At 35.4% G+C, this 11,769-nt stretch overlaps 1 protein-coding gene across 1 annotated transcript; it reads right to left on the bottom strand.

The window, feature by feature from the left end:
* Window positions 1-301: 301 nt before the first annotated feature.
* On the bottom strand, window positions 302-10,261 carry LOC143220728 (uncharacterized; the record flags this gene model as incomplete). The annotated part of the gene is given in 31 exon segments (XM_076446330.1): window positions 302-420; window positions 492-561; window positions 640-752; window positions 755-812; window positions 814-830; window positions 1,098-1,163; window positions 1,166-1,198; window positions 1,597-1,698; window positions 1,991-2,204; window positions 2,307-2,504; window positions 2,621-2,635; window positions 2,638-2,793; window positions 2,943-3,130; window positions 3,200-3,314; window positions 3,316-3,339; window positions 3,341-3,417; window positions 4,828-4,864; window positions 4,866-4,931; window positions 4,933-4,956; window positions 4,958-5,044; window positions 5,140-5,201; window positions 5,204-5,246; window positions 5,333-5,440; window positions 5,775-5,859; window positions 5,931-5,988; window positions 5,991-6,006; window positions 7,890-8,003; window positions 8,005-8,061; window positions 9,714-9,930; window positions 10,043-10,229; window positions 10,232-10,261. Coding segments are annotated over 31 exon segments (2,756 nt in total), but the record flags the coding sequence as incomplete, so codon positions are not given.
* Window positions 10,262-11,769: the final 1,508 nt, after the last annotated feature.

Raw genomic sequence — 11,769 nt, forward strand, 5'->3', positions numbered from 1 at the left:
ACGAAATTATTCTCATTTTCTCATCTTCATTTAAAAAATATATTTATTCGTAACAACATTTACAATCATTTCATTCGAATCATATATATTGAGCTAGAATTAAATAGTAGTTTGTATGGATCATTCTATACATGACGTATACTTATTTTATTTAAATATTACGGTTAGAAAAGTACTGTGTTTATATGCAGTGATTTGATAGATCTTTTATCTATTATTGAGCAGAAGAATCATCGTTTTTGAAGTGGTAATCTCTTCTTTTACATTCAAAATTTAATTTCGTTTTGAAAATATCTATCATTTAAGGACCTTTTTCATTGCCACGTGTATATTGTAAGTAACTGGCGCTCGGATAATTGCATAGTTCGCAAAATCCGGGCAACCCTTGTGCTCCAGGTGGCCCCCTCATCCCAGGAACACCTGTCGATAAACGAAACTAAAAATACCACCAGAAGAATTTAAAAACGTGTTTGTAACTTTTTTCTCTTTACCTGGTCTGCCCGGTTCCCCCCGTTCTCCTTGCCTTCCAGGCAATCCAACGCCATTATTGCCAGGCGGGCCCTATTAACATAAAATACGAAAAAAAAAAAAAAAAAAAAAAAAGAAAAAAAAATGATAAATTTACTAGGTGATAATGACAGAAAAGTGTTTATATGTATTACCAGGCAATCCTCTTGGACCCATTGGACCTTCTACACCAACGCCTTCGGTACCTCTGTCACCTTTCTCGCCCCGTTCACCTGATGGACCTGAGGACCTATGGGGCCTTGTGGTCCTGGTAATCCAACAAAACCACGTTCTCCAGGTAAACCCTGGTGGACCTGGATCACCTAAGAAATAATTTCTTGATACAAATTTAATCTTAATTTTAAAATAAAAAAATATATTATCAAGTTATTTACTACTATGAGCATACAGCACTGATTATTTATTGTTTCAGGAACGGAAGATATTATTTCCTTTTTCTAATTTCCTTTACTAAATTAAGTATAATATAGTGAAGATTAATGAACTGACCACGATGTAAGATTATTAAATCGCTATAAAGAAGTAGTGCAGGGAGAGTAAGATGTTAGGATACTTTATCTAGTAGGTACCTGGGATGCCCTGGGTTCCGGCTCGACCGGGACGGCCCTGTCGGGCCAGTCCCGGCAACCCGGGTGCCCTCGTAGACCTTCTGTTAGTTCTTTCAGCCTCTCTGTGACACATGCAGGATTCCATCGTCTTTATCGACGTACACAGCCACGTGAGTTGTTAATCTTCGATCGATCGACTGTTAATCGAGCGGACGTGCGTGTACATGAATCACGCCGCTGATGAATGCGACTCAAACTAAGGATGAAGGTGGAATTTCAAGCAACTCATGACTGAACGATGACGACAATAATCATTGTGATGTTTCACTATGTCTATCAGGAACGCTAAGGATATTCTTGTGCAATGATAATTCATCGTCTACTATGGATTTCTGGAAAAAATTATTTTACAAATGGAAAGACACCAAAAACCCATAGCAGTACTTCTACCATCGTGTTCTACGATTGTGGGATCAAATGCAGGCAAATGAGATTGGTAACCCTTTTCTTGGGGGTGTACCTGGACGACCTTGAGGACCAGGTGAACCAGGACGACCTGGACGGCCTCGACCAGGTGGACCAGGTGGACCTTGCATCTGTGCTGCCATCTCAGTCATCTGCTCTGTATATATTCGCAGCAATGAAAGGAACATCTTTTTACTTTGTCACATAAAGATTGTACCAAGAACAAGTCACGTCATGTGAGGATACCGTTGCTATAGCCGGCATTTCCAACTTTTCCTCTATACATACATAGAGGAAATGCTTTTTTGATTTCACTTTTTTAAAATAAGGTACCGATTATACGATTACTCCGTTCTATAATTTTTTCCACAAAATAGCAATAATGTTAAAAAAACTAATAGATATCTTAATATTTTATCTGAACAAAATAGTATAATCTGATGAAGTACTAAATATCTACCCTCGTAGTACACTGGCACATATATCTCGAATTTCTGAATCTGTGATACTTCGGCCTGGTGGTCCTTGAACTCCTGGCATTCCTGTCTGTCCTCTAATTCCTGGTGGTCCTTGAAGTCCTGGGGCACCATCTTTCCCTGGCATACCAGGTAGTCCTATTTGACCTTCTGGACCTCGGTCTCCTGAAGATCCTCTCTCACCTGGCTATTTTTTAACGATGGTATATGTAACAATAACCTTTACAAATTTTGGAATAATCAGATACAAGAAATATCTTTCATTTTAATAATCATTCTGAATACTCACTAATCCTGGAATACCTGGTAAACCTCTAGGTCCACTAACACCGGGACTTCCGATAGTTTCCAAGACACTATTTGTGCTTAACATATCTGCAACTGTACCAGGTGGTCCTGCTGGACCAGGAGGACCTGGAGGACCTGCTGGACCTGGCCGTCCTTCTAATCCTGGAATACCGGCTGCTCCAGATAAACCAGGCACACCCTAAAGAAGCGCATTTCTACTTTTTTGAATTCTTTAAATTGCAAAAATTAAAAGAAGAATTAATATTCAATATTATACACTTATTTTATTTACTGACAAACAGAAATTACACTTACAGTACTTCCTGGTAAAACCCACGTGGTCCAGGAGGTCCTTGTTCTCCTTGTTGACCCCTGTCACCTTTTTCTCCGGGTCGTCCATCAAATCCTGATAGTCCTGGTTTTCCAACAGGTCCTTCGATTCCACGAGAACCTGGCGTACCCGGTTCTCCAGGCAAACCTGGTAAACCCTAATTATACAATTAAAACAATTTCTATTTCAATATTCGAGATTAATCGAAGATTCAAAATATATCCTAAAACAGTATACAAATTTATCCTACTTCTAATATTAATATGAAAAAGTGTAACCTAGTGTTCAAATCAAAATGTAAATTACTTGTAATCCAGGAGATCCAGGAGGACCTGGAGAACCGTTCTTTCCTTGTAGTCCCGGAAGACCTGGTGGACCGACAAGACCAGGTTCTCCTTTCATTCCGGGAAAACCATCTTCTCCAGGTACACCAGGAGAACCTTCAGGGCCAGGTGGCCCTGGTATTACAGAACCAACTGATGAACCTGGTAAACCTGAACAAATAAATTAATTATATTAATGATTAGTACAAAAATGTTAATTTTTTATTTCATCTTACGAACCATCACGACCAGGTTCTCCAACTTCTCCTTTTGGACCTTGAATTCCGGGTAATCCAGGTGCACCGGTTTGACCTTGTAAACCTGGTAATCCCTGAGGTCCTGGTACACCCGAAAAATCCTATTTCTCCTTTAGGACCAGGTAAAGCCAGGAAGAGCTGGTTTTCCTTCTAATCCTGGAAGTCCGTCTTGTCCTGGATAGCCTCTCTCTCCAGGTTCACCTTAAATTTTAGTATGCTTCTCAAAGTATAGTTATATCCTTATGTCGAAAATTTTGTATAGTTTTTAATAATATTTAAAAATTTTACCATTTTATACAAAATACTTAATAACTTTGTTTAAAGCATATCTCATAACTCGTTACAAAAGTAACTAGTAGTTATTTAGTATTTAATAGCTGAGTTTTCCATATTTTGTAGAAATTTACGTTATCAAATATTGGTTTAATAAAAGTAAACAATGTTTTTGAGTTATCAAAGTAATGAATGAAACAAAACAATTAGGATATGTACATTAATCGCTAGTTTTATTGCTAAAGGTTTTAAACTAAACCATTTAATGACAAAGCATTTCGAATTGTTTGTAATTAGATACATGTTAAGAACTGATAGTCACTTCTATCACGAGAATGGCATACATTTAGTGATTAATAAAAGGAATGGGTTTACGGATATTGCGGCAGATTGCAACAAATTGATTTACAATCACTTCGAATAGCTGTATTTAGGTCGACGTCGATATGCACGACAATATATCGTTTTCGTGTCATCATCAGAGACCAGTAGAATTATAGCTTTTGATAATTCTGCTTCACGATATCAATAGCGAAATTGTAAAGCCCCGAAAAATAATCGATGAGAACAAAACGTTTTCATAAAAACGATATAGAACACATTTCTGGTTTTACGAATAATTTGCCCATTTAATATCCATACAGTGTAAATTTTGACATATATGTATAGTGAAAAATATGGAATTCACGATTCAAAATTTTGTAACTTCATGAAGAAAGGACAATAAACGAAAAAAGGGAAAATAGAATAAATGGAAGTATATATGTTGGTTAGACAGTTGAAGCTATTAGAACGATTGCGCTCGACCTTTAAATATGAGACTGTTGACACACTTTATTGGGAGGAATTATTCCTTCAAAAGGTGTCAATGACCTTTTGCAACATTGCAATTAACGGCATTAACTGATTTGAAGGGTACGAGATTCATTTACTGTTCAACACTAGAGAATGAAAGAACGATATATCACTACAATACAATCCCATCAAGAACAAAATGTTTTAGGAGACAAACATGTTATTATCAAATCGCTTTTGTCACTGAACAGTCGTTTAAACGACCAACAGATTTAACAGCTGTTTCGTTGAAGAAACTAAGGATTAAGCATTCTGCGTTCACAGACAGAAGAATAATGCGTTTAACGATGAATCACCACGCGCACGTGGGCACCCACAACTCCACGCGATTTTCTAACAAGATTAAATTAGTTTACGCGCCAGTTCAAGGATTACTTATCGGATAAATCCACGTAATCGCATTTAACGCTAACGTTTAACTTTTGACACGACCACAATAATCCTCAAATGCTGAAGCTTTAAAAATAGATATCGAGCTACTACCTTTTTGACCTTGTTCGCCTTTATCACCGCGTTCCCCCTTGATTTCCACTAGAACCCTTCTGGCCCGGATATCCTTGGGGACCCGGTGGGCCTATGAATCGTGGGTAAAATGTCATGATAGTCACTAATATTTTCCAGGTCTACCTGGAAGGCCTGGATGGCCTCGTGGTCCTGGAAGACCTTGATCTCCTTTTAATCCTGGAAACCCCATGTCACCCTATAGGAAGCAAACTAACTGTAAATATCACAAATGACATTTTCTACTAATATCGATCTTTTAAAATATTATAGGTCATAAAACAAGAAACCCACTCTTTCACCACGTTCTCCTTTAGGACCCATTGGCCCAATTGGCCCAACGGTCCCTTTAGAACCGGATTACCGGGAAATCCCCGCGCGCCAGTGAATCCTTGCGGACCCTAACAGGTAACCATGACAATGTATAATAAAGTAAATACTAATATCCCAATGTGGTGTTATTTCAAAGAGTTTTATAGGCACGCACTATTTTCCCTTGTTCACCAGGTGGTCCACGCAGACCTGGTCGCCCAGGTAGACCCGTTTCTCCCATTGTTCCAGGTGGCCCAGGTAATCCGGCTAGGCCAGGTAAACCCTGAACAAATATTTTTCTATTGATAAATTGATTCTGATAATACCCTAAAGGAATTAAGCGTTTCAGTTGAATTTCTAATTCAATAGGTTAGTTGTTGTTAGAGCAATGAAGTATAGAAAGAAATAACATTTATGACGCACTTCTAATACTTTGGAATATTTCTAAAAATTGAAGAAGCACTCGGTTGTCATTTATAGAGTATTTCAAGTTTAATAACAAAAGATCCATATTATAAAGGAGGAGCTAAGTTACTTTGTGTAAATGTATTGCTTTAAAAGCATCAAGTGTCGAATCAGATGAGAATATTTATCAGCAAAGAGAAATCCTGACTCACATTAGTGCCATTAATTCCAGGAGGCCCCTGTGGACAGATAATTTCACAACCAAGTTTCCTCGGAGGTAATAAAGGGTTGCTAAGGCTCTTCTGCAATTACGTTAATTACAACCATGGGATCCTAATGGATTGCGAAGTTGTGTAAAATATATAGACTTACCCGGTAGTTCCTCGCAGCTCTCTCTCTCCGGCCTCGTAGGATCGCAGTTTAAGACATCCACTGTATATCGATCTATAGGCATATTTTCAAGTGGTAGGAAACGTTACGTCGAGGAGCAGGAGTTAAAAGTGCGAACAGTCGGATACTTGAAACGTATTTCACACTTTGTATTGTAGAATCTCCGTTATATGAACACCCGTTACATAAACATTCTCTTATACGAATTATACATTACCATTGACAGCATACTTTATGTATATGTAAATACATAAAGTGTTTATTTTCCACTGTAAGTGAAATCCATTTATTAACGATTCAGTATAAAATTGGTTATAGCAGTATCGGCAATTGAAGAAAGTTGTGACATTAACTTAACTGACTAATTAAGAAAAACGTAGAAAATATGCAAGAACTTGAACACAAATATATCATGTTGCAAAATCAATCATTATAAATTCTATTTTTTTTAATTTCTTTAAAAGCGAAGCTTTCTTTTCTCAATTAATTCATATAAAGGAGGTTCTAGGAGATTCTAAGAGTACTTTAAAGTAGCACCTTCAAAACGTCTTCATGAAAAGAAACTTTACTGGAGACGATAAATCATCTTCTTAAAAGGTTCTATCAAAAACATTGATTAACTCACTAACATGTCACGTTAACACACAACACGGTTATTTTTAGTTTTTGTCCTTTCTTCACGAAACTGGGCTAATCATACGGTCATCGCGTTTTTTGTGTGCGCGTTACGCTTGTACACTTCTAAGCGTAGCACTAAATCTAGCTTGTCCAGTTACGTCTTAGCCTCGTTCATTATAAAGTGTTTATTAATTAAGTGGTTCTTAATTGCCGCATGCGACGGATACATTTGTCTCACAAGAAGCAACGCGAGCATCCCCCGCGGATGCGCCACGCAGCGTTCTCTGAAAATTCACGCGCGCAAACTTCTTTCATCTTACAACCGCACGCCTTCCGATCTTCATCGTGTTCTTTCAATCGAAATTGAAAGATCTAAAAGACTGTTCCGACATTCCAGGAACGTTCATTAGAACGCTTTATGAAATACAAGTCATGTAGTTATATAAGTAAACTCTATGTGTGATACGGTTCTATGTTAGAGATTAATAATATGTTTTGACGCTTTTTTCTTTGCGGTTCCTGAGAGAATAGGAAATTGTGTTAAATAGAAGGATACTTTGTTTGGATACCTCATCTGGGATAACATATTTTGTAATTATGAAATATTATTACTTCAATTTACTCTATAAAATTCTAAAAATATCGATGCATTTGTATAGGGTAATTGTTTTAAACTTCTTTGTTTATATTTATCGATATTTTATTGAAAAAAATTATAAACTCTCTAGAGTAAAGAAGTTTTGTGTAATATAAATCGGTAATATCATCAATAATATTCATTATTTTATAAAATATATTTATAACTGTAAATCCATAATTAAATTAACCAATTTTGGATTCGTGTGATTCATATAATTTGTAGAATATTGGTCTATCTCATCAGAAATTAATTAAGCATAATTAAAGCTTCTATACATGCAATCATTTCATAATTTACTAAAAGCTAAATTGTCTCCCGTATCCATTATCAAAATGGTCCATTATAATTAATCAATAATCATTAAGGTGCATTTTTAGATAAAAATTACTCTTTTACATAATTTTCCCGCGGTCAATTTAAATATTTTGATTACGATATAATTAATTATAAAAATAATTAGAAAACTATTCGATTTCAAATGCAGATTCGTCATTTGTCGTTGATTCATGAAAGAATTCGATAGTGCAACACAGATAGTACATCAACGACAAAATAGCCGATAATTATGTGGTCGATCGAAACTGACTAATGAGCACCGAGCTCGCTGTTAACAACCTTGCCGATCTTATCTCCCTCCTGTACAATGTATGCAATGTTAGAGGTAAACGTTCGAACTTACCGGTGTAGTAAGCTTGCTATGCGACATCTTCGATATCGAGATCTCACCATCCACTTTGATCGGCCCTCGTGGCCTCACGTCTTGCGTGCCAATGTACTCGCAATCGAGATACACCCACCAGCTTATCCTTGAAGGCTCCGATATTAATTTTGTGCCAATTCTTATCGAACATCTGTTTCAATCAAACGTTATACCCAATTTGTGCCAGCAAAATATTGAACTTATAGTAACAAGACTTGTTAGCTTAACACGATTATTTCCGATTCTGTTCTTTTCTCATCTGTAAGATTCGACTAATTTCTGCTGTTCTATTGGATATATTTGAAGACATGAAATAGGTCTCCTTTATTATTAATAAAATTTATTATTTATAATATATAACGAAGATAACTAACGTTTTACGAATTATTCTGGAATCACGAGTAAAATATAAAGGGATCTTATGGTATCTACAAAGACACTCGAAAAATTCGATGTGTATAAATATTGAAAACAGTTGATGACTACATGTATTGGAATCAAAGATCGTTCGTCGTCGACAAACAGCAAGAAGCAATTTTCCATCAATGAAACCCTTTCTTCATTAATGTTTTCAATTTCATATATATACACGATATACAATTTTGATAAAAAGTTTTGCAGAAGTGGCTGCTTATATCTAGTTGCTGTAAAGACAAGAAATCTGAAACAAGCCATTCCTGCCTGGTAGTTCTAGTAGTAAGAAACGTCTCTTCGTAATTAATTCGCGTTGCGATTAACGTTTCTTTGAACCGTTGCAAATACCATGATGTATGGTATCCTCATCAGTCTTCCGATCTTGCATGCAGTGCGTTCTTTAACGTTTACGCTGAAAAACCTTTAAACTATTTTGCACGAGGATTACGTAATGACCCATGACACGATTTTCATATGCTTCAACGACAGCATCTAATTCATACGCCAATGCGACCCTTGCGATTGATATTTGACAGATTCGAGTTTTCATACCACAATACCAAGCAGTTTTTAATCATCGCGCGATCCATGATGACACTTTTAAGAGGTGGCGACGTTAAGCATGCTCTGAGCTGACAACCCTTGAGCTGATTAGTAGAGATGCACTTGACTTACGAATATTTCGAATTTTTTCTCGAATAATTGAATTGGAACGACATAAACTTTTAGTTTGAATAATATATCAAAATCGATTGATTGGTTTATTGAATTAATACATTAATGGATTGGGGATACAATCGTTGAAATGTTATATTGTTGTTTCGTTGCGGAATCAGTGCTTGCGGAATTGATAACGTGCAGAAGATGTTGATCTTGAGTTTGAATTATTTTATGACGGTTGGAAGGAAGAGATGAGAAGTTAGGGAATAAAACAAAGTTAGAAGTTTCGCTTGATCTTGGAACGAGTAATTTGTTTGTGAATTTTGCAAACGCATTTAAACCAGCTTTATAGCCAAATTGTGTTGGATTAATTTCCAATATGTATTAATAACGTACAAATTATATTTTGCTATGCACTCATTGTTAACTTAACTGAAAGGTGGAATATTAATCAGTGGATTAAAAATCAAAATTGGTGAGAGGAGGTACATATATGTTTTGCTGTATGCTTATCGTTGATATAACTGAAAATAAAATACTAATAGACGGATTAAAACTAAGGCACGACTAAGAAAAAGCAGACGTTAATAAATAAATTAACTTAAAAAAGCATGAAGATTCTAAGAGGTACTCTAATTTTCTGTCACATATTTTAAAAAATTGATCTGATAATCCCAATTACTATGGAAAGCTCTAACAATGCTGGGAAAAAAGCTGAAATTTACTCACACGTTCGGCCGAGAACGACACCGTCTGCAGTTCTCCGCTCTGACTCTTCATGGATAAATCCAGAGTCTGACTTTTTGGGTTCATTGCGATTAAAAACTGGGGCTCGTTTTCCATGTCGACGATTCTGATAATGTGCCAAGTATACTTTGGCGGTTTTCTGGCTCTGAATGTGCAGGCCGCGCTGAATTCCTCTGGCAATCCGTTTGGAAGTATATTCCTAACAAACAATATAAAAAAGACGGTATAGCGGACGTAACTATTGGATCGACCATTTTCGAAATTTGTAAATGTTGGAGAATACAGTCGAGAATATAATCGCTAAATCGTACTTTGTTGGCAGAGTGACATCGGTGTCTCTTTCCAATCTGTAGGCTATTTGCATGCGATTGCTACCTCTGACTCGCGTCACGCCAGTGTAATGCGTCTTCAGAAGATCCAGTTTCAGCTTGCTGATAAAGTCGAATGTTTGAAGATCGTCCTCGCCCTGCTTGTAGCCCTCGCATGGCCCATGAGGGAATCCAAGATTGTCTCCTCGCCGTAAGAATATTCTAAGGAAATACAAAATGTCAATACGAATATAGCAAATTCTCTAATTTTTTAATTAAATAACGTATACTCTTCCTTAATCTTTGTTGTTACTTTATATGGAAATTCTAAATTCTAAAGAATTCTAAAAATAAATATACAATGAATAACAGTTGAAAAAATAGTTTAGCAAGAGATATCTATGATTATTAACGCTAATAATTTTAGGTATAACTAATAGTTTGGAATCCGGAAGAAATATCTTTAATATGCAATGAAAAGAATATTATATTATCGATAAGAAGAAAAAAATATAAAAGACGAGTGAGAGAAGGTAAGAATGTCACACATAAATACGATAAACCGCATAGAAAAGCTGAATGCCTATGAAGTGAGAGTGTGAGATGACATCGTTAAGAAGAAATGCCCTATTGTTACACAACACAATAAGTTTCTACTTGAGTCATTCGATCAAACGATGCTTATGGTTCTATTCCCACGACAGTATAAATTAACCACATGTATTCTCCAAATACAACACGTCCATTGTATATTTCCTTTTACATCGGTGAACCTTTAAATCTAGTATGACCTTCCACTTTTGTCTCATTAAAATAAGTGATAGAATTTTTAGAAAAATAAATTTACGAGTTACTTTCAAGCTAAAGTAATAATCGAGAAACATTCGACTGTTACTAATTATATTTACTGTGATATCATTGCCAATTTGAAACATTTAATTTACAAAAGTATACGAATTGTAAAACAAAGAGCATACTGTAGAATGCTTCGACTGCTGTTTTGCATATCGAGTTGTATTGTTGTCGAGACGTAGTACGCGAAGAGAATGAATTCCTGATCGAATGTCGTAGCAACTTGTTGCATAAACATTTTGTTAATTTATATTCGGCGTGAGATGTATTAACATTGGTTTCGTTACAAGGAAACACAGTAAATTAGTACAAACAACTTCTCCATACCTAAGTGACTATTATGTACATTTGTAAACCAACATCCGTTCTTAGAATTATGGTTTTACGACTAATGACAAATCGCAAACAAAATTGCCTAGTTAAAGTAATACAGGTGTTTACTCCTTAGGTGTCTACTTTATATATAACAACACTGAATTTGAAATTATTTTTCTTCTAACTTAATTTTTTATTTATATAGATTCAATGAATTTCACAATACAATATAAATATACAAGAAATATGGATAAACTATAAAAACTAACAAAAGAATATAATCTAATAAAATATAAAATTATTAGAAATAAATAAAAGAAAATATTTTTGTATATTCAATGAATACATATATATTTTAATAATCAACAGCATGCTAATAAGGTGTGAGATATAATGAATTATTTGCAAGGTGAGAAAAAAAAATTTTAGATAATAAATATATAAATATAATAATAGTTATAAATACTCTAATAGAATATGAAACACTACTTATTTTACAGTTATCCTTTCCTTTCTTAGCGAATACAAAAATAGGTAAACTCATGGCAGCTCGTTTTTCTGAA

Source organism: Lasioglossum baleicum, unplaced genomic scaffold (genome assembly GCF_051020765.1).
Source record: "Lasioglossum baleicum unplaced genomic scaffold, iyLasBale1 scaffold1482, whole genome shotgun sequence".
NCBI classification, from domain to species: Eukaryota; Metazoa; Arthropoda; class Insecta; order Hymenoptera; family Halictidae; genus Lasioglossum; species Lasioglossum baleicum.